Genomic DNA, 24,053 nt, shown 5'->3' on the forward strand with positions numbered 1-24,053 from the left:
ACTCAACTCATTTGTATATTTTATTTTATTTTATTTAAGACCTCATTTAACCAAGAAGGACTCAGAGATTTTAAATCTCTTTTTCAAGTAATCTAGTAAAAACCATACAAATCACAGGAGTATAACGAAATCCTAAAACAGCAAATTAAAAACATTTTCAGGTCAAGGAATCCTCAAAATCCTTCATTTAAAAACACCAATCGGCACAAGTTCATCAGGAATTCAATTCCTCTATGTTTTAATACCCAATTAAAATGAAACACTGTCAATTCCTTCCTTGTAATTTGTAAGACTCTTATTTGCATGAAATGGACAGATCTATCAGTCTATTAGCAGCGTTTATTCTCGAGAGTACTGAACATGATACAGTGTACCACAGGTTATAAACTGAAGATGACGTCATTAGTTTTCCCCGTCTCATCTCCACTCCAGTACAATGGCTGTATAGTTCTCAAGCTTTCCCACATCGTCTCTCCCTACTAAGATAATTTACGACGCAAGCCAAGGTCTGCCTGTGTAGATAAGCATTCTAGCCAGTCTATCGATAAATTCATTAATTTCTACCAAGAAACAGACAGTGATTGTTCTAATTCTTGATTATAATTACACACATTATATTCAGTACTAGGATTAAAAGAAAATTCATACATCAACACAGAAACATAATAGTATTCTGATTAGTCAGTCCTGATTGAAATGTATACATAATTAGTCATTATTGATAAAAAATCCCTTAACACCATGGTATATAAAGTGCAGCGGTCCTCGACGCTCCATGGTAAAACGTGTAAATTGATCTCAAACACTGAGCATTAATGTATAACATATTACCATAGTCTAGTATAGGGAGACATGTAACTGATGCTAGCCTCCTGGCTTCAAAATAAAAATAAAACCCCAACTTCAGCTCAATTGTTTTTGTAATTTCCAAGATATTGATGTGTTACAGCCTCAATCTCATTGCCCTGACAGGTAGTAATAGGTGAAAGGGTCAGAGGTCTAGTTCTTGCTTTGAAGGTATGAACAGTATAAATAGAACACATAAATACATAAACATATATAAAAAATATAAAAAATATACTGTATTCCAGTCAATGCCATCCTATTCAACTATTGATGAATATATACTATCATAAGTATTCTACAGATATACTAAATATTCTATCCACATACTGTCTATAATGTCTATACATCCCATCACATATACAGGACCAGTCAAAAATTTGGACACACAAACTCATTCAAGAGTTTTACTATTTTCTATATTGTAAAATAATAGTGAAGACATCAACACTATGAAATAACACATATGGAATCAATCAAACAGAAACTGAAAAAGTATAATTTATAACTTTGCCTTGATGACAGCTTTGCACACTCTTGGCATTCTCTCAACTAGCTTCACCTGGAATGCTTTTCCATCAGTCTTGAAGGAGTTCCCACATATGCTGAGCACTTGTTGGCTGCTTTTACTTCACTCTGTAGTCCAACTCATCTCAATTGGGTTGAGGTCAGGTGATTGTGGAGACCAGGTCATCTGATGCAGCACTCCATCACTCTCCATCTTGGTCAAATAGCCCTTACACAGCCTGAAGGTGTGTTGGGCCATTGTCCTGTTGAAAACCAAATGATTGTCCCACTAAGCACAAACGAGATGAGATCGTGTATCACTGCAGAATGGTGTCATGCTGGTTAAGAGTGCCTTGAATTCTAAATAAATCACCAACACTGTCACCGGCAAAGCACCCCCACACCATCACACCTCCTCCTCCATGCTTCACGTTAGGAACCACAGATGCGGAGATCATAAATTCACCTACTCTGCGTTTCACAAAGACACAGCGGTTGGAACCAAATATCTCAAATTTAGACTCATCTGACCAAAGGACACATTTCCACCGGTCTAATGTCCATTGCTCGCGTTTCGTGGCCCAAGCGAGTCTCTTCTTATTATTAGTGTGCTTTAGTAGTGGTTTCTTTACAGCAATTCATCCAAGATGGCCTGATTCATATAGTCTCCTCTGAACAGTTGATGTTGAGATGTTTCTGTCACTTGAACTCAGTGAAGCATTTATTTGGGCTGAAATCTGAGGTGCAGATAACGCTAATGAACATATCCTCTGCAGCAGAGGTAACTTGAGTCATCCTTGCTGTGGCGGTCCTCAGGAGAGCCAGTTTCATCATAGCGCTTAATGGTATTTGCGACTGCACTTGAAGAAACTTTCAAAGTTGTTGAAATGTTCCAGATTGACTGACCTTCATGTCTTAAAGTAATGATGGACTGTCGTTTCTTTTTGCTTATTGGAGCTGTTTTTGACCAAATATGGACCTGGTATTTTACCAAATAGGGCTGTCTTCTGTAAACCACCCCTACCTTGTCACAACACAACTGATTGGCTCATACACATTAAGAAGGAAAGAAATTCCACAAATTAACTTTTAACAAGGCACACCTATTAATTGAAATGCATTTCAGTTGACTACCTCATGAAGCTGGTTGAGAAAATGCCAAGAGTGTGCAAAGCTGTTATCAAGGTAAAGGGTGGCTACTTTGAGGAATCTCAAATATATTTTGATTTGTAAAACACTTTATTGGTTACTATATGATGTTTTGATTTGTTGAACACTTTTTTGGTTACTACATCATTCCATATGTGTAATTTCAAAAGTTGTGATGTCTTAACTACTATTCTACAATGTAGAAAATAGTAAAAATAAAGAAAAACCATGGAATGAGTTGGTGTGTCCAAATTTTGGACTGGTACCTTGTGTGTGTGTATATACCCACCTACCTACCTACCTACCTACCTACCTACCTACCTACCTACCTACCTACCTACCTACCTACCTACCTACCTACATACATACATTGCTCATCCTAGTATTTATATTTTTCTTAATTTCATTCTTTTACTTTTAGATCTGTGTTTATTGTTGTGAATTGTTAGATTTTACACAAGCATATCGCTACACCCGTAATAACACTGTGTGTAAAGATATAAAACCACTACTCACAGCGATGAGGATCTGTGTTGCACTGTGTATAAAGATATAAAACCACTACTCACAGCGATGAGGATCTGTGTTGCATTGTGTGTAAAGATATAAAACCACTACTCACAGCGATGAGGATCTGTGTTGCACTGTGTATAAAGATATAAAACCACTACTCACAGCGATGAGGATCTGTGTTGCACTGTGTATAAAGATATGAAACCACTACTCACAGCGATGAGGATCTGTGTTGCACTGTGTATAAAGATATAAAACCACTACTCACAGCGATGAGGATCTGTGTTGCACTGTGTGTAAAGATATAAAACCACTACTCACAGCGATGAGGATCTGTGTTGCACTGTGTATAAAGATATAAAACCACTACTCACAGCGATGAGGATCTGTGTTGCACTGTGTATAAAGATATAAAACCACTACTCACAGCGATGAGGATCTGTGTTGCACTGTGTGTAAATATATAAAACCACTACTCACAGCGATGAGGATCTGTGTTGAACTGTGTATAAAGATATGAAACCACTACTCACAGCGATGAGGATCTGTGTTGCACTGTGTATAAAGATATAAAACCACTACTCACAGCGATGAGGATCTGTGTTGCACTGTGTATAAAGATATAAAACCACTACTCACAGCGATGAGGATCTGTGTTGCACTGTGTATAAAGATATAAAACCACTACTCACAGCGATGAGGATCTGTGTTGCACTGTGTATAAAGATATAAAACCACTACTCACAGCGATGAGGATCTGTGTTGAACTGTGTATAAAGATATGAAACCACTACTCACAGCGATGAGGATCTGTGTTGAACTGTGTATAAAGATATAAAACCACTACTCACAGCGATGAGGATCTGTGTTGCACTGTGTATAAAGATATAAAACCACTACTCACAGCGATGAGGATCTGTGTTGCACTGTGTATAAAGATATAAAACCACTACTCACAGCGATGAGGATCTGTGTTGCACTGTGTATAAAGATATAAAAACACTACTCACAGCGATGGGGATGTGTGTTGCACTGTGTAAAGATATAAAACCACTACTCACAGCGATGAGGATCTGTGTTGAACTGTGTGTAAAGATATAAAACCACTACTCACAGCGATGAGGATCTGTGTTGCACTGTGTGTAAAGATATAAAACCACTACTCACAGCGATGAGGATCTGTGTTGCACTGTGTATAAAGATATAAAACCACTACTCACAGCGATGAGGATCTGTGTTGCACTGTGTGTAAAGATATAAAACCACTACTCACAGCGATGAGGATCTGTGTTGCACTGTGTATAAAGATATAAAACCACTACTCACAGCGATGAGGATCTGTGTTGCACTGTGTATAAAGATATAAAACCACTACTCACAGCGATGAGGATCTGTGTTGCACTGTGTGTAAAGATATAAAACCACTACTCACAGCGATGAGGATCTGTGTTGCACTGTGTGTAAAGATATAAAACCACTACTCACAGCGATGAGGATCTGTGTTGCACTGTGTGTAAAGATATAAAACCCCTACTCACAGCGATGACGATCTGTGTTGCACTGTGTATAAAGATATAAAACCACTACTCACAGCGATGAGGATCTGTGTTGCACTGTGTATAAAGATATAAAACCACTACTCACAGCGATGAGGATCTGTGTTGAACTGTGTATAAAGATATAAAACCACTACTCACAGCGATGAGGATCTGTGTTGAACTGTGTATAAAGATATGAAACCACTACTCACAGCGATGAGGATCTGTGTTGCACTGTGTATAAAGATATAAAACCACTACTCACAGCGATGAGGATCTGTGTTGAACTGTGTATAAAGATATAAAACCACTACCCACAGCGATGAGGATCTGTGTTGCACTGTGTATAAAGATATGAAACCACTACTCACAGCGATGAGGATCTGTGTTGCACTGTGTAGGACCTCTATGTACGGGTACTCTATGAGACAGCCCATGACAGAGATGTAAGACTGGCTGTCCACAGTGCCCACCCCTGGCTGGGTCATCTCTCTCCTCACACACCCTGGACCGTGCTCCCTCCACCACGAGTGGTGAGCCGAGATGTCAAACGTCAGCAGGTCACTTTCCTGGAACAACGAATAAACACACATATTAACATGTAAGAAAGGACACACAGACAAACATACACAGAGTTAATGTTTCTGTTCTATAAGGTACCAGGGAGAGATGACTTCAGGGACAGACCCTGGTCTCTACACAAAGAGAACCGTTTTAACAGCAGATAGTGTCTGCGGTGAATTATACGTATCTTTCACACAAATCTTAACCTTGTTACCCGTTCCATACATCTGATGTTCGTCATGTAGGTTGAAAGTGGTGTATCTTGGCTATAAAATACCTTTGAACTTTTGTCTCGAGCACTCAATTGATTCACTTTATATTTGTGTGTTGTATTGACCTGCTCCCTTATTAATAAGTTAATAAAGATTTAGTTTTGTCACGACTTCCGCCGAAGTTGGTCCCTCTCCTTGTTCGGGCGACGTTTGGCGGTCGACGTCACCGGTCTTCTAGCCATCGCCGCTCCACCTTTCATTTTCCATTTGTTTTGTCTTGTCTTCCCACACACCTGGTTTCAATCCCATCAATTACATGTTGTGTATTTAACCCCCTGTTCCCCACATGTCCTTGTCCGGTATTGTGTTTTTGTACACGTTATGTCTGGGATTTTGTCCCATTGTGATTATTGTGTTTTGTTCACGGTGATTTTTATCATTAAACTGCGCCGTTGGAACAGTCTTTGCGCCTGACTTCTCTACCGCCAGTAAGCCTTACAGGTTTCAGCAGAACTCTGACTTCTCTACCGCCAGTAAGCCTTACAGGTTTCAGCAGAACTCTGACTTGTCTACCGCCAGTAAGCCTTACAGGTTTCAGCAGAACTCTGACTTCTCTACCGCCAGTAAGCCTTACAGGTTTCAGCAGAACTCTGACTTGTCTACCGCCAGTAAGCCTTACAGGTTTCAGCAGAACTCTGACTTCTCTACCGCCAGTAAGCCTTACAGGTTTCAGCAGAACTCTGACTTGTCTACCGCCAGTAAGCCTTACAGGTTTCAGCAGAACTCTGACTTCTCTACCGCCAGTAAGCCTTACAGGTTTCAGCAGAACTCTGACTTCTCTACCGCCAGTAAGCCTTACAGGTTTCAGCAGAACTCTGACTTCTCTACCGCCAGTAAGCCTTACAGGTTTCAGCAGAACTCTGACTTCTCTACCGCCAGTAAGCCTTACAAGTTTCAGCAGAACTCTGACTTGTGTGATAAGTTTGTCTCTCCTCATTTGATGGTAAAGAAATTAACCACCACAATAGTGGTAGTAGACTGTGGTTTTGCTGTGATCTGATAGAGGTGTCAGTGGGCTGACTGAAGGCTCTGAGAGAGACTCTGGGTTGAGGTCAGTGATAAAGTCATCGAAGGTAATACTACCAAGAAATGAACTATAGGTCTACCTACTGTAGGATACCCTGTAGGATACCCATACCCAGCGTGCGACAGAGCCGCAGGAGTTGTGACCCGTTTCTGTTGGTTATATTATTGTAGTTGTGTCTAGGGGAGTATTTGGGGGAGGGAATACTGTCACCTCCAGGTAGGTGTTTGTCCTGCTGTGTGCTGAGAGTCAGGTTCATGTCCAGTTCTGGCATTTAGGTCGCCACAGACTAGTACACGTCCCTGGGCCTGGAAATTATTGATTTCCCCCTCCAGGATGGAGAAGCTGTCTTCATGAAAGTGTGGGGATTCTAGTGGGGGGATATAGGTGGCACACAGGAGGACATTTTTCTCTGTTGAACTCATTTCCTTTTGAATTTCTAGCCAAATGTAATATGTTCCTGTTTTGATTCATTTATAATAGAGTGAGTTAGGTCTGCTCTATACCTAATTAGCATACCCCCTGTGTCTCTTCCCAGTTTTACTCGTGGTCGTTTGGTTTGGTCTCACTCTCACACATCACTGCAGGGAGGTGCATAGAGGGTTTGGTCTCACTCTCACACATCACTGCAGGGAGGTGCATAGAGGGTTTGGTCTCACTCTCACACATCACTGCAGGGAGGTGCATAGAGGGTTTGGTCTCACTCTCACACATCACTGCAGGGAGGTGCATAGAGGGTTTGGTCTCACTCTCACACATCACTGCAGGGAGGTGCATAGAGGGTTTGGTCTCACTCTCACACATCACTGCAGGGAGGTGCATAGAGGGTTTGGTCTCACTCTCACACATCACTGCAGGGAGGTGCATAGAGGGTTTGGTCTCACTCTCACACATCACTGCAGGGAGGTGCATAGAGGGTTTGGTCTCACTCTCACACATCACTGCAGGGAGGTGCATAGAGGGTTTGGTCTCACTCTCACACATCACTGCAGGGAGGTGCATAGAGGGTTTGGTCTCACTCTCAGACATCACTGCAGGGAGGTGCATAGAGGGTTTGGTCTCACTCTCACACATCACTGCAGGGAGGTGCATAGAGGGTTTGGTCTCACTCTCACACATCACTGCAGGGAGGTGCATAGAGGGTTTGGTCTCACTCTCACACATCACTGCAGGGAGGTGCATAGAGGGTTTGGTCTCACTCTCACACATCACTGCAGGGAGGTGCATAGAGGGTTTGGTCTCACTCTCACACATCACTGCAGGGAGGTGCATAGAGGGTTTGGTCTCACTCTCACACATCACTGCAGGGAGGTGCATAGAGGGTTTGGTTGAGGCCTGAATCAGGATCAGTATGTGTGTTGTCCGTTAGCTGTCTCATCTCCTGGCTACCATTTTGGTAGACTAGGCTATTTCCTTCTGTTGTGTTACAGCCCAGCCCCCAGCTGCTGGCCTCTACACGCCTCATTAGAACAGCTGAGACCAGGCAGAGCTGGGGCCCGCTACGAGCACACACACACACACACACAACCAATCGCCAATCCAACTATGTTAGGCATGAGTATTCATCTTCACTGAGAGATCGATGTCAATCCCCGTCCCTGACGGAGTCCATCTGAGTGTGATGGAGAGAAACAGAAGACAGGGAGGGAATAGACCGAAGACAAAGCAGAGGAGTGGAGCAGAAAGATATGGAGGAGGATGGGTCGACGAGACGAGTAGCCGCTGCTAATGGGGATCCCAATAAACCTAAATCCAGACTTAACCTGCTAAAAGGAACCCCGGGGGACAGATGAGATCTGGAGAAACCAGACTGGAGTGTGCTAAGTGCAGTCATAGTTTGGGCCTGTGTGAAAACTCTATATAGTGAAGTTGATAGAAGTATACAAAGGAAAACCGCTCACATCTCCTGTCCTGCTTTATCACAAAGTCATGAGCTCTCCTTAGCAGTGTGAGCTTTGGCAGAATACAACCCAAGATTCTAACTGGATAACTATTTGTGTACACCAGACAAAGACACACTTACACACACAGGCACACAGGCACCGACTGTCCATTTGTGTTTTAGTCCTCTTATTGGATGAGGAGCTCATTTAACCCCACATTTATTTATTTATTTATTTATTTTACCTTTATTTAACCAGGTAGGCAAGTTGAGAACAAGTTCTCATTTACAATTGCGACCTGGCCAAGATAAAGCAAAGCAGTTCGACAAATACAACGACACAGAGTTACACATGGAGCAAAACAAACATACAGTCAATAATACAGTATAAACAAGTCTATATACGATGTGAGCAAATGAGGTGAGATAAGGGAGGTAAAGGCAAAAAAAAGGCCATGGTGGCAAAGTAAATACAATATAGCAAGTAAAACACTGGAATGGTAGATTTGCAATGGAAGAATGTGCAAAGTAGAAATAAAAATAATGGGGTGCAAAGGAGCAAAATAAATAAATTAAATACAGTAGGGAAAGAGGTAGTTGTTTGGGCTAAAATATAGGTGGGCTATGTACAGGTGCAGTAATCTGTGAGCTGCTCTGACAGTTGGTGCTTAAAGCTAGTGAGGGAGATACGTGTTTCCAGTTTCAGTGCTTTTTGTAGTTCGTTCCAGTCATTGGCAGAAGAGAACTGGAAGGAGAGGCGGCCAAAGAAAGAATTGGTTTTGGGGGTGACTAGAGAGATATACCTGCTGGAGCGTGTGCTACAGGTGGGAGATGCTATGGTGACCAGCGAGGTAAGATAAGGGGGAACTTTACCTAGCAGTGTCTTGTAGATGACATGGAGCCAGTGGGTTTGGCGACGAGTATGAAGCGAGGGCCAGCCAACGAGAGCGTACAGGTCGCAATGGTGGGTAGTATATGGGGCTTTGGTGACAAAACAGATTGCAATGTGATAGACTGCATCCAATTTGTTGAGTAGGGTATTGGAGGCTATTTTGTAAATGACATCGCCAAAGTCGATGATTGGTAGGATGGTCAGTTTTACAAGGATATGTTTGGCAGCATGAGTGAAGGATGCTTTGTTGCGAAATAGGAAGCCAATTCTAGATTTAACTTTGGATTGTAGATATTTTATATGGGTCTGGAAGGAGAGTTTACAGTCTAACCAGACACTTAAGTATTTGTAGTTGTCCACGTATTCTAAATCAGAGCCGTCCAGAGTAGTGATGTTGGACAGGAGGGTAGGTGCGGGTAGCAATCGGTTGAAGAGCATGCATTTAGTTTTACTTGTATTTAAGAGCAATTGGAGGCCACGGAAGGAGAGTTGTATGGCATTGAAGCTTGCCTGGAGGGTTGTTAACACAGTGTCCAAAGAAGGGCCAGAAGTATACAGAATGGTGTCGTCTGCGTAGAGGTGGATCAGAGACTCACCAGCAGCAAGAGCGACCTCATTGATGTATACAGAGAAGAGAGTCGGTCCAAGAATTGAACCCTGTGGCACCCCATAGAGACTGCCAGAGGTCCGGACAGCAGACCCTCCGATTTGACACACTGAACTCTATCAGAGAAGTAGTTGGTGAACCAGGCGAGGCAATCATTTGGGAAACCAAGGCTGTCGAGTCTGCCGATGAGGATGTGGTGATTGACAGAGTCGAAAGCCTTGGCCAGATCAATGAACACGGCTGCACAGTAATGTTTCTTATCGATGGCGGTTAAGATATCGTTTAGGACCTTGAGTGTGGCTGAGGTGCACCCATGACCAGCTCTGAAACCAGATTGCATAGCAGAGAAGGTATGGTGAGATTCGAAATGGTCGGTAATCTGTTTGTTGACTTGGCTTTCGAAGACCTTAGAAAGGCATGGTAGGATAGATATAGGTCTGTAGCAGTTTGGGTCAAGAGTGTCCCCCTTTGAAGAGGGGATGACCGCAGCTGCTTTCCAATCTTTGGGGATCTCAGACGACACGAAAGAGAGGTTGAACAGGCTAGTAATAGGGGTGGCAACAATTTCGGCAGATAATTTTAGAAAGAAAGGGTCCAGATTGTCTAGCCCGGCTGATTTGTAGGGGTCCAGATTTTGCAGCTCTTTCAGAACATCAGCTGAACGGATTTGGGAGAAGGAGAAATGGGGAAGGCTTGGGCGAGTTGGTGTGGGGGGTGCAGTGCTGTTGACCGGGGTAGGAGTAGCCAGGTGGAAAGCATGGCCAGCCGTAGAAAAATGCTTATTGAAATTCTCAATTATGGTGGATTTATCAGTGGTGACAGTGTTTCCTATCTTCAGTGCAGTGGGCAGCTGGGAGGAGGTGTTCTTATTCTCCATGGACTTTACAGTGTCCCAGAACATTTTTGAGTTCGTGTTGCAGGAAGCAAATTTCTGCTTGAAAAAGCTAGCCTTGGCTTTTCTAACTGCCTGTGTATAATTGTTTCTAGCTTCCCTGAACAGCTGCATATCACGGGGGCTGTTCGATGCTAATGCAGAACGCCATAGGATGTTTTTGTGTTGGTTAAGGGCAGTCAGGCCTGGGGAGAACCAAGGGCTATATCTGTTCCTGGTTCTAAATTTCTTGAATGGGGCATGTTTATTTAAGATGGTTAGGAAGGCATTTTTTTTAAATATCCAGGCATCCTCTACTGACGGGATGAGATCAATATCCTTCCAGGATACCCCGGCCAGGTCGATTAGAAAGGCCTGCTCGCTGAAGTGCTTCAGGGAGCGTTTTACAGTGATGAGTGGGGGTCGTTTGACAGCTGACCCATTACGGATGCAGGCAATGAGGCAGTGATCGCTAAGATCTTGGTTGAAGACAGCAGAGGTGTATTTAGAGGGCAAGTTGGTTAGGATGATATCTATGAGGGTGCCCGTGTTTAAGGCTTTGGGGAGGTACCTGGTAGGTTCATTGATAATTTGTGTGAGATTGAGGGCATCAATTTTAGATTGTAGGATGGCTGGGGTGTTCCAGTTCCAGTTTAGGTCGCCTAGCAGCACAAGCTCTGAAGATAGATGGAGGGCAATCAGTTCACATATGGTGTTCAGAGCACAACTGGGGGCAGAGGGTGGTCTATAGCAGACTGCAACGGCGAGAGACTTGTTTTTAGAGAGGTGGATTTTTAAAAGTAGAAGTTCAAATTGTTTGGGTACAGACCTGGATAGTAGGACAGAACTCTGCAGGCTATCTTTGCAGTAGATTGCAACACCGCCCCCTTTGGCAGTTCTATCTTGTCTGAAAAGGTTGTAGTTTGGAATTAAAATTTCAGAATTTTTGGTAGTCTTCCTAAGCCAGGATTCAGACACAGCTAGAACATCCGGGTTGGCAGAGTGTGCTAAAGCAGTGAATAGAACAAACTTAGGGAGGAAGCTTCTAATGTTAACATGCATGAAACCAAGGCTATTACGTTATAGACCTCTTGAAACTCCCCATCCCGGATCCGGGATCGTGACTAAAGCCTCAGGCTCATTAGCATAACGCAAATAAAATGAAAATAATGCGTCTGCTCTCAAGCTTAGCCTTTTCTTAACAACACTGTCATCTCAGATTTTCAAAATATGCTTTTGATAGAAATTGACTAATTTGAAACCATAACCAAATAAATAAAATCATTTACCTTTGAAGAGCTTCGCAATAGGAGACTTACGTTATAGAAATACCGACTAAACATGGCAAACGTCAATGGTGGTTTTTCTCAAAAGCTTGCATTCTTCTCTAAATTCCATGGAAAAATACTTGCAGCTGATCTCAGATTTTCCCCATGGGACTAATTTGAATAGCTCACGTAGGGCAGATCTATCAATTATATGCATAGTGAGCTACATTTTGCAACATTTTCACAAAAACCAGCAAGAAGAGCTTCGCAGTTACTGTAGGGCCTGGAATCAATCCTCAAGGTGGTTTTTCACATACCTCTTCATTGATATATCGTTCACCTTTCGGCGCAGACACCTGGGGACACCTGGTAAATGTGGTCTCTTATGGTCAATCTTCCAATGATATGCCTATCGCAATGCTGCAGACACCTTGGGGAGAGGAACAGAGGATTTCCTGGATGCCGTAGAATAAGGGTGGTAGTTCTGGACACGTCAGAAAGCTGTCAATAAGAATTTTTTGTGACAAAATATCTTGTTTAAAACGTTTTTCATCCAGAAATAGCGCTGGCATCAAGAACAGAGAGTAAAAGAGAGCGAAAGGTTTAGGGCCTGGATTCACCTCTACATCGCCAGAGGAACAGATAGAATATAGCATCAAGGTATAATGTACAGACAAAGGTATGGTTGGATGTGAATACAGTGGAGGTAAACCTAGGTATTGAGTGATGAAGAGAGAGATATTGTCTCTAGAAACATCATTGAAACCAGGAGATGTCATTGCATGTGTGGGTGGTGGAACTAATAGGTTGGATAAGGTATGGTGAGCAGGACTAGAGGCTCTACAGTGAAATAAGCCAATAAACACTAACCAGAACAGCAATGGACAAGGCATATTGACATTAAGGAGAGGCATGCTTAGTCGAGTGATCAAAAGGGTCCAGAGTGGAGAGGTTGGTTGGGGGTCACGGCGATCCAGACAGCAAACCAGGCCATCGGTAGCAAGCTAACATAGGATGGACGTCTGTTATTAGCCACCTCTTGCGCTCCGTCAGTAGATTAGTGGGGTTCCGTGTGGTAGAGGGGACCAATCCAAATCACACAAAAACAACAAAAATAAAAACAATAGATATAGCTAGAGGCCCAGAAGAAGAAAAAAAATAACAATAACAATAAAAATAAATAAATAAATTGTCCGATTATCTATTCAGATATCAGCCGATAAGACAGCTAATGGCTAGCAGGCCGCAGATGGGCGCCCAGGCAACGTCGCGATGGAGGAACCAGACGGATATCTCCCTCGGGTAGACAACGTTGGCAGTTCAGCCGTGAAGGCCCGGCGGGGCTCCGCGTAGGCAGCAAAACGGGTCCGTACAGGTGACCGCAGCCCAGGAGCGATTGATGGAACTCCTCGGCTGGCTAGCTCCGGAACAACCGATGCTCGCTCCGGAATCGACGAAGACTCCAACTAGCTTCCGATTAGTTTCTGGATTAGCTTCTGGCTAGCTCCTGGCTAGCTTCTGGCCAGTTTCCGTCCAGCTCCTGACCCAGCTTGTGATTAGCTTCTGGATTAGCTCATGGCTAGCTTCTGGCTAGCTTCTGGCTAGTTTCTGGCTAGTTTCTGGCTAGCTTCTGGCTAGTTTCTGGCTAGCTTCTTGGAGTTTGGAGTTTCTGGCTAGCTTCTTGGATGATTACAGACTTGAGGTAAATAATACTTTTTTATACTTTTTCTAAATATAAATTGGTGACGCGGGTTGTAGGAGAGTGTTTTGAGGATGAGTTTATGGAAAATTTAAATTAAAAAAATGTATGAAAAAAGTTGTAAATATATATATACGGGACACGACAAGACGAGGACAAAAGACGTCCGAACTGCTATGCCATCTTGGTTCATGAATGGCATAGCCTAAGTGTGACTCCACATCAGACAGGAGGACCCCAGGGTTAAGCCACTGTCATGAGAACTAGGACATATGCAGTATAGCTGACTCTCAGCACTCACATCAAACTGCTCAAAAAATTGGGAGCAGAGAAGGGAAATAATCATCATAATCAAATGTAACACTTTCCGTCGGCACGGAAACAGAGACTCAGGAGACCTGTCAGGGTGTGTGTCTGGCAGTCCGTCAGGGGCTATAGAGTTGTCGGTGGGATGATGAGTGTGTGTGTGTGTGTGTGTGTGTGTGTGCGTGCGTGTGTGTGTGTGTGTGTGTGTATCTGTGTGTGTATGTGTGGAATGGGTAAGTAGGTGGGTATTCAGGTGAGGGTGTGTGGGATGGGAATTTAGGTGAGGGGTGTGTGGGATGGGTATTTAGGTGAGGGGTGTGTGGGATGGGTATTTAGGTGAGGGGTGTGTGGGATGGGAATTTAGGTGAGGGGTGTGGATGGGTATTTAGGTGAGGGGTGTGTGGGATGGGAATTTAGGTGAGGGGTGTGTGGGATGGGAATTTAGGTGAGGGGTGTGTGGGATGGGGTGAAGATGGGTATTTAGGTGAGGGGTGTGTGGGATGGGTATTTAGGTGAGGGGTGTGTGGGATGGGTATTTAGGTGAGGGGTGTGTGGGGTATGGGTGTGTGGGATGGGTATTTAGGTGAGGGGTGTGTGGGATGGGTATTTAGTACGGGTGTGGGGGATGGGTATTTAGTACGGGGTGTGGGGGATGGGTATTTAGTACGGGGTGTGTGGGGGATGGGTATTTAGGTGAGGGGTGTGTGGGATGGGTATTTAGAGGGGTGTGGGGGATGGGTATTTAGTACAAAACAATGGGATGGGTATTTAGTACGGGGTGTGGGGGATGGGTATTTAGTACGGGGTGTGGGGATGGGTATTTAGTACGGGGTGTGGGGGATGGGTATTTAGGTGGGGTGTGTGGGATGGGTATTTAGGTGAGGGTGTGTGGGATGGGTATTTAGCCACGGGGTGTGGGGATGGGTATTTAGGTGACAGGGTGTGGGGATGGATATTTAGGTGAGGTGTGTGGGATGGATATTTAGTACGGGGTGTGGGGGATGGGTATTTAGTGGGGGATGGGTATTTAGTACGGGGTGTGGGGGATGGGTATTTAGTACAGGGTGTGGGGGATGGGTATTTAGTACGGGGTGTGGGGGATGGGTATTTAGTACACGGGGTGGGGGATGGGTATTTAGTACGGGGTGTGGGGGATGGGTATTTAGTACGGGGTGTGGGGGATGGGTATTTAGTACAGGGTGTGTGGGATGGGTATTTAGTACGGGGGTGTGGGATGGGTATTTAGTGACGGGGTGTGGGGGATGGGATGGGTATTTAGTACGGGGTGTGTGGGGGATGGGTATTTAGTACGGGGTGTGTGGGATGGGTATTTAGTACGGGGTGTGGGATGGGTATTTAGTACGGGGTGTGGGGGATGGGTATTTAGTACGGGGTGTGTGGGATGGGTATTTAGTACGGGGTGTGGGGGATGGGTATTTAGTACGGGGTGTGTGGGATGGGTATTTAGTACGGGGTGTGGGGGATGGGTATTTAGGTACGGGGTGTGTGGGATGGGTATTTAGTACGGGGTGTGTGGGATGGGTATTTAGTACAGGGTGTGGGGGATGGGTATTTAGTACGGGGGTGTGGGGGATGGGTATTTAGTACGGGGTGTGTGGGGATGGGTATTTAGTACAGGGGGTGTGGGATGGGTATTTAGTACGGGGTGTGGGATGGGTATTTAGTACGGGGGTGTGGGGGATGGGTATTTAGTACAGGGTGTGTGGGATGGGTATTTAGTACAGGGTGTGGGGGATGGGGGTGTGGGATGGGTATTTAGTACGGGGTGTGGGGGATGGGTATTTAGTACAGGGTGTGGGGATGGGTATTTAGTACGGGGTGTGGGGGATGGGTATTTAGTACAGGGGTGTGGGATGGGTATTTAGTACAGGGGTGTGGGATGGGTATTTAGTACGGGGTGTGGGGGATGGGTATTTAGTACGGGGTGTGGGGATGGGTATTTAGTACGGGGTGTGTGGGATGGGTATTTAGTACGGGGTGTGTGGGATGGGTATTTAGTACGGGGTGTGTGGGATGGGTATTTAGTACGGGGTGTGTGGGATGGGTATTTAGTACGGGGTGTGGGGGATGGGTATTTAGTACGGGGTGTGGGGGATGGGTATTTAGTACGGGGTGTGGGGGATGGGTATTTAGTATGGGGGTGTGGGGGATGGGTATTTAGTACGGGGTGTGTGGGATGGGTATTTAGGTGAGGGGTGTGTGGGATGGGTATTTAGGTGAGGGGTGTGGGGGGATGGGTATTTAGTACGGGGGTGTGGGATGGGTATTTAGTACGGGGTGTGGGATGGGTATTTAGGTGACGGGGTGTGGGGGATGGGTATTTAGTATGGGGTGTGGGGGATGGGTATTTAGTACGGGGTGTGGGGGATGGGTATTTAGGTGAGGGTGTGGGGGATGGGTATTTAGTACAGGGTGTGGGGGATGGGTATTTAGTACAGGGTGTGGGGGATGGGTATTTAGTACGGGGTGTGGGGGATGGGTATTTAGTATGGGGTGTGTGGGGGATGGGTATTTAGTACGGGGTGTGGGGGGTGGGTATTTAGTACGGGGGTGTGGGGATGGGTATTTAGTACGGGGTGTGTGGGGGATGGGTATTTAGTACGGGGTGTGTGGGATGGGTATTTAGTACGGGGTGTGGGGGATGGGTATTTAGTACGGGGTGTGTGGGATGGGTATTTAGTACGGGGGTGTGGGATGGGTATTTAGTATGGGGTGTGGGGGGATGGGTATTTAGTACGGGGTGTGGGGGGATGGGTATTTAGTACAGGGTGTGGGGGATGGGTATTTAGTACAGGGGTGTGGGGGATGGGTATTTAGTACAGGGTGTGTGGGATGGGTATTTAGTACGGGGTGTGGGGGATGGGTATTTAGTACGGGGTGTGTGGGATGGGTGGGTATTTAGTACGGGGTGTGTGGGATGGGTATTTAGTACGGGGTGTGGGGGATGGGTATTTAGTACGGGGGTGTGGGGGATGGGTATTTAGTACGGGGGGGTGTGGGGGATGGGTATTTAGTACGGGGTGTGGGGGATGGGTATTTAGTACGGGGTGTGGGGATGGGTATTTAGTACGGGGTGGGTATTTAGTGGGATGGGTATTTAGTACGGGGGTGTGGGATGGGTATTTAGTACGGGGTGTGTGGGATGGGTATTTAGTACGGGGGGTGTGGGATGGGTATTTAGTACGGGGTGTGTGGGATGGGTATTTAGTACGGGGTGTGGGGGATGGGTATTTAGTACGGGGTGTGGGGATGGGTATTTAGTGACGGGGTGTGTGGGATGGGTATTTAGTACGGGGTGTGGGGGATGGGTATTTAGTACGGGGTGTGTGGGATGGGTATTTAGTACGGGGTGTGGGGGATGGGTATTTAGTACGGGGGTGTGTGGGATGGGTATTTAGTACGGGGGTGTGGGGGATGGGTATTTAGTACGGGGTGTGTGGGATGGGTATTTAGTACGGGGTGTGGGGGATGGGTATTTAGTACGGGGTGTGTGGGATGGGTATTTAGTACGGGGTGTGGGGGATGGGTATTTAGTATGGGGTGTGGGGGATGGGTATTTAGTACGGGGTGTGTGGGATGGGTATTTAGTACGGGGTGTGGGGGATGGGTATTTAGTACAGGGGGTGTGGGATGGGTATTTAGTACAGGGTGTGGGGGATGGGTATTTAGTACGGGGGGTGTGGGGATGGGTATTTAGTACGGGGTGTGGGATGGGTATTTAGTACGGGGGTGTGGGGGGTATTTAGTGGGGGATGGGTATTTAGTACGGGGGTGTGGGATGGGTATTTAGTACGGGGGTGTGTGGGATGGGTATTTAGTATGGGGTGTGTGGGATGGGTATTTAGTACGGGGGTGTGGGATGGGTATTTAGTACGGGGTGTGGGGGATGGGTATTTAGTACGGGGTGTGTGGGATGGGTATTTAGTACGGGGTGTGGGGATGGGTATTTAGTACGGGGTGTGGGGGGATGGGTATTTAGTACGGGGTGTGTGGGATGGGTATTTAGTACAGGGTGTGGGGGATGGGTATTTAGTACGGGGTGTGGGATGGGATGGGTGGGTATTTAGTACGGGGTGTGGGGGATGGGTATTTAGTACGGGGGTGGGGGGGTATTTAGTGGGGATGGGTATTTAGGATGGGTATTTAGTGGGGGTGTGGGATGGGGGGGTGTGGGATGGGTATTTAGGTGACGGGGTGTGGGGGATGGGTATTTAGTACGACGGGGTGTGTGGGATGGTATTTAGTACAGGGTGTGGGGGGTGGGGATGGGTATTTAGTACGGGGTGTGTGGGGGTATGGGTATTTAGTACGGGGTGTGGGGGATGGGTATTTAGTACGGGGGTGTGGGATGGGTATTTAGTATGGGGGTGTGGGATGGGTATTTAGTACGGGGGAGTGGGGATGGGTATTTAGTACGGGGTGTGGGGGATGGGTATTTAGTACATGGGTATTTAGTGGGGGATGGGTATTTAGTACAGGGATGTGTGGGGGATGGGTATTTAGTACAGGGTGTGGGGGATGGGTATTTAGTACGGGGGTGTGTGGGATGGGTGGGTATTTAGTGTGGGGTGTGTACAGGGGGATGGGTATTTAGTACGGGGTGTGGGGGATGGGTATTTAGTACGGGGTGTGGGGGATGGGTATTTAGTACAGGGTGTGTGGGATGGGTATTTAGTACGGGGGTGTGGGATGGGTATTTAGTACGGGGGTGTGGGGGATGGGTATTTAGTACGGGGGTGTGTGGGATGGGTATTTAGTACGGGGGGTGGGGGATGGGTATTTAGTACAGGGTGTGGGGATGGGTATTTAGTACGGGGTGTGGGGGGATGGGTATTTAGTACAGGGGGTGTGGGGATGGGTATTTAGTACGGGGTGTGGGGATGGGTATTTAGTACAGGGTGTGTGGGATGGGTATTTAGTACGGGGTGTGGGGATGGGTATTTAGTACGGGGTGTGTGGGATGGGTATTTAGTATGGGGGTGTGGGATGGGTATTTAGTATGGGGGGTGTGGGATGGGTATTTAGTACGGGGGTGTGGGGATGGGTATTTAGTACGGGGTGTGGGGGATGGGTATTTAGGTGACGGGGTGTGTGGGATGGGTATTTAGTACAGGGGTGTGGGATGGGTATTTAGTACGGGGTGTGGGGATGGGTATTTAGTATGGGGTGTGTGGGATGGGTATTTAGTACGGGGGGATGTGGGGGATGGGTATTTAGTATGGGTATTTAGTACAGGGTGTGTGGGATGGGTATTTAGTACGGGGTGTGTGGGATGGGTATTTAGTACGGGTGTGTGGGATGGGTATTTAGTATGGGGGTGTGGGGGATGGGTATTTAGTACGGGGGTGGGGGATGGGTATTTAGTACGGGGGGTGGGGATGGGTATTTAGTACGGGGTGTGGGGATGGGTATTTAGTACGGGGTGTGGGGATGGGTATTTAGTAGGGGGTGGGGATGGGTATTTAGTACGGGGTGTGTGGGATGGGTATTTAGTACGGGGGTGTGGGATGGGTATTTAGTACGGGGTGTGTGGGATGGGTATTTAGTACGGGGTGTGGGGGATGGGTATTTAGTATGGGGGTGTGGGATGGGTATTTAGTATGGGGGGGTGTGGGATGGGTATTTAGTACGGGGGTGTGGGGATGGGTATTTAGTACGGGGGTGTGGGGGATGGGTATTTAGTACGGGGTGTGGGGGATGGGTATTTAGTACGGGGTGTGGGGGATGGGTATTTAGTATTTAGGTATTTAGTACGGGGGTGTGGGATGGGTATTTAGTACGGGGGTGTGATGGGTATTTAGTACGGGTGTGTGGGGGTATTTAGGGGTGTGGGATGGCATTTAGTACGGGGTGTGGGATGGGTATTTAGTACGGGGGTGGGGATGGGTATTTAGTGTGGGATGGGTATTTAGTACGGGGTGTGGGATGGGTATTTAGTACAGGGTGTGGGATGGGTATTTAGTACGGGGTGTGGGATGGGTATTTAGTACGGGGTGTGGGATGGGGTGGGTGTGGGGATGGGTATTTAGGGGTATGGGTTAGTACGGGGTGTGGGATGGGTATTTGGGTATTTAGTACAGGGGGTGGGATGGGTATTTTTAGTATGGGGGTGTGGGGGATGGGTATTTAGTACAGGGTGTGGGATGGGTATTTAGTACAGGGTGTGGGATGGGTATTTAGTACGGGGGTGTGGGATGGGTATTTAGTACGGGGTGTGTGCTTGTGGCGGGGTCAGTGGGGGATGGGACTAAGCTTTACTCTCTGAACCCTGACACTGGGGTCTGGGAATACATTTTCCACCACCTCGGTGTGGGGGATGACGTATTTTTATTCAATGTCTCTCGAGCACCAAGGAGAGAACACATGAACATAACAACAGACAGAGAAACACACTATTTTAAATGGTGGAAGATACAAGTCATGGGAGCTCCAAGATGGAGGACAGTTGCTTGTCGTCAGAGAGAATGGGCCTACCTTGGTCAGGCCTCCCACATCCAGGTAGAAACAGACGATGAAGATTGGTATTCCAGGCCACCCAGAGAGCTGTCCACACTGTGTATTTAGTACAGGACACACATGGGTACACACAAACTTCAAAAAACACATCGGGGGTGAAATAAAAGATCTGTCTGTGAATGGTGTTGTGGGACACACTTACACTGCACTAGACTGTTTATTTATTCATGTGTACTACCCGCTTTAGTCCACATGCCAAAGCTGCGATAAGTCCATTAAGACTTAAAGGATTGGTTTTAAACCAGCTGAGTGGGGGGATGGGTATTTAACAGGTCTTAGGATGGAATTACATTTGCAACATTTACAAAGGGTCTATTATACAAAAAACAAACTTCAGTTTGTCCGCTTACAGACACTTTGAGCACTTTGAAAAAGCGATTTACTCAAATCCAATCCATAGTCATCCATCAATGTGTATGGTCTTTCTGACAGGAAGTTGTGGGATGGGTACTTCCACTCAAGGCTGAACTTTTCCAATGGAGATGTTTTTCACCATGTGAACATGTCAACGCTATTGAGACAGTAGAGGATTGCCCTAATTATCCTAGCCTAAAGACGGGTTGAGTCATACTGTTGAACCATACTTTTTCCAAGAAAGTATTCTTCCCACTATCCACTCTTGCCTTTGGTTACTTTGGTCCACTTCCTTGGGTTTTAGCTCTCCCTCCTTTTCCCCATTATTGTTTCCTTGTTCCATCTCAACCTTCTATCCTCTTTTGCCTTTGATTATTATTTAGTACCCATTGTGGGATGGGTATTTAGTCACCCTTCCTCACCCATTCCTTCCAATCTGGGTATTTCTCTGGGTCTCCCTCACCCATTCCTTCCAACCTGTGGGGGATCCCTCATTTAGTCCAGGGTGTCTCTGGGATGGGTATTCCTTCCAGGGTCTCTCTGGGTCTCTAGGTCACCCATTCCTTCCAATTAGTACTCCTGGGGGATCCCTTTAACCATTCCTTCCAATGGGTATTTAGTCTCTCCCTCATGGGTATTTAGTACAATCTCTCCTCTCTCCCTCACCCATTCCTTCCAACCTGGGTCTTTAGTACTCTCCCTCATGGTATTCCTTCCAACCTGGGGATGGGTATTTCCCTCACCCATTCCTTCCAACCTAGCTCTCCTCTCTCCCTCACCCATTCCTTCCAATGGGTATTTAGTCTCTCCTCTGTCCTTCACCCATTCCTTCCAATCTCTCTGGGGGATCCTATCTCCCTCACCCATTCCTTCCAATCTCTCTCCTCTTAGTCACCCATTCCTTCCAATGGGTCTTCTATCCCATTTGTGGGGATGGGTATTTCCATTCCTTCCATTTAGCCAATCTCTCTCCTCTCTCCCTCACCCATTCCTTTTAATCTCTCTCTTCTCTCCCTACCCATTCCTTCCAATCTCTCTCTCCTCTCTCCCTCGCCCTTTGATTTTCTTTCCACATTAACACCCAAACTGAACATTGCTAATACATTTTTGACGGGTACAGTATATGTGAATATGTTATTTACTTAGCTTCATCCATCCGGTGTTAACTGAATAAAAGAGATTTATACACTTCCTGTAATGATCTTCTAACTCCAAATGACACCAGAGTGGAATAACACTTAAAATATTCATATGGTGTGGGAGCTATTTACTACAGGTTCTTCAATCTAGAGCATTGGGGTGTGCTCTTCATGAACATTCTAGTATTCTTCAATCTGCAACCTTCTAGTGTGCTTCAATCTTGAACGTTCTAGGACATTCCATTAGGTCTTTCAATCTTGGGTCTGGGTGATGGGTAAGATGGGTGTGGCTTTTGTTCTTGCCCAGTACTAACACACCTAATTCAACTAATCTAATCCTCCTTTCCCCCACTCCCCCACCCCTAACCCCTCAGATTTAACCAAATCCTAAATCCTTTGGATTCGTGCTGAGGTGGATGGGTATTTAGGATGGGTATTTAGTACTATTTAGTACAGGGTGTGGGATGGGTATTTAGTATGGGGGTGGGGGATGGGTATTTAGTACAGGGTGTGGGATGGGTATTTAGTACAGGGTGTGGGATGGGTATTTTAGTACGGGGGGTGGAGGAACCCTGACACTGACACTCCACCACCTGTTCACCTCTCTAGGATGACGACATGTGAAATGAATGACAGAAAACACAGTCATTAATTAAATGTAATTACTGATGGATTAAAATGGAGGATTAAGACAACAAACAATGTGTTTAGGGAGAGGGCCAGGGATCATCCAGTTTGGATAAATGGAAAAATAACAAATGACACCCCAATGTAATGCTGTCCACCTGTGTGAATGTTGGTACTCACCACTACAAACTTCAAAAAACACATCGGAACTGAAAGTGCCGAAAAGATCTGAGGATGACAATGATGATGTGGATGAAGTTGGCCAGAACTAGACTGCCCATTTATCCCAGGAAGTCAAAAACCTGCCTCTCCAATGCCAAATCTGCAGAGGGGGGGGGAGGGTTAGGAAGACTGAATTTGGGGGATGAAGGTCAAGAACATCCTTTTTGGTCGCATTTGAACATGCAAGGAAACTCAAAAGGTACAGTATAGGCTAAGCGCATCACCCAACCAACCACAATGTACAAAAAGAGTATAAACCTGTCTGTGAACGTGGTGTTGTGGGACACATCCGTCCACACTTAATGAAAAGTAAAGTCCATTACCACACAGAAACTGACATCTTAATGAAACGTAAAGCATTACCAAACTGCTGAGTGTTTAATGGAAAGTAAAGCATAAACAGGTCTTAATGGAATTACAGCATTGCAACAACAACACTGACATCTTTATACAAAAAACATTCCACACAGACACTTTGAGCACTTTGAAAGGCGATTAATGATCCATCAATATGGTCTTTCTGAAGTAAAGCAAACTTCCACTCAACTGACATCTTAATGGAAACGTAAAGCATGTTTTTCACCATGAACATGTCAACGCTCATGAAACAGTAAAGCATTATCCTACCTACAGACACTGACATCTTAATGAAAAGTAAAGCATTACCCACATCCACACTGACATCTTAATGAAAAGTTAAGCATTACCACACAGACACTGACATCTTAATGAAATTAAAGCATTATTCCATCTCAGACACTGACATCTTAATGAAAAGTAAAGCATTATTCTTAATGAAAAGTAAAGCATTACCACACAGACACTGACATCTTAATGAAAAGTAAAGCATTACCACACACAGACACTGACATCTTAATGAAAAAGTAAAGCATTACCACACAGACACTGACATCTTAATGAAACGTAAAGCATTACACACAGACACTGACATCTTAATGAAAAGTAAAGCATTACCACACACAGACACTGACATCTTAATGAAAAGTAAAGCATTACCACACTCAACCTTCTCAAGCATTACCACACTCACTGACATCTTAATGAAACGTAAAGCATTACCACCCTCAGACCATTCCTTCCATCTTAATGAAAAGTAAAGCATTACTTCACACACAGACACTGACATCTCTCCCTGAAATTCCTAAAGCATTACCACACACAGACACTGACATTCTTAATGAAAAGTAAAGCATTACCACACCCATTCACTGACAATCT

The 24,053-nt window shown here is 45.6% G+C and overlaps 1 protein-coding gene across 1 annotated transcript in view; it reads right to left on the reverse strand.

The window, feature by feature from the left end:
• Nucleotides 1-21,293, reverse strand: part of LOC135558281 (sodium/potassium-transporting ATPase subunit beta-1-interacting protein 4-like) — a 117,324-nt gene extending 96,031 nt beyond the window's left edge. The window contains exons 1-3 of the mRNA XM_064991997.1: nucleotides 21,249-21,293; nucleotides 20,431-20,508; nucleotides 4,922-5,119 (exon numbers count right to left, since the gene is read on the reverse strand). Of these exons, the coding sequence (XP_064848069.1) occupies nucleotides 4,922-5,119; nucleotides 20,431-20,508; nucleotides 21,249-21,293 (321 nt within the window). The remainder of the gene's footprint in view (nucleotides 1-4,921; nucleotides 5,120-20,430; nucleotides 20,509-21,248) is intronic.
• Nucleotides 21,294-24,053: the final 2,760 nt, after the last annotated feature.

This window comes from Oncorhynchus masou, chromosome 17 (assembly GCF_036934945.1).
Source record: "Oncorhynchus masou masou isolate Uvic2021 chromosome 17, UVic_Omas_1.1, whole genome shotgun sequence".
In the NCBI taxonomy this organism is placed as follows: Eukaryota; Metazoa; Chordata; class Actinopteri; order Salmoniformes; family Salmonidae; genus Oncorhynchus; species Oncorhynchus masou.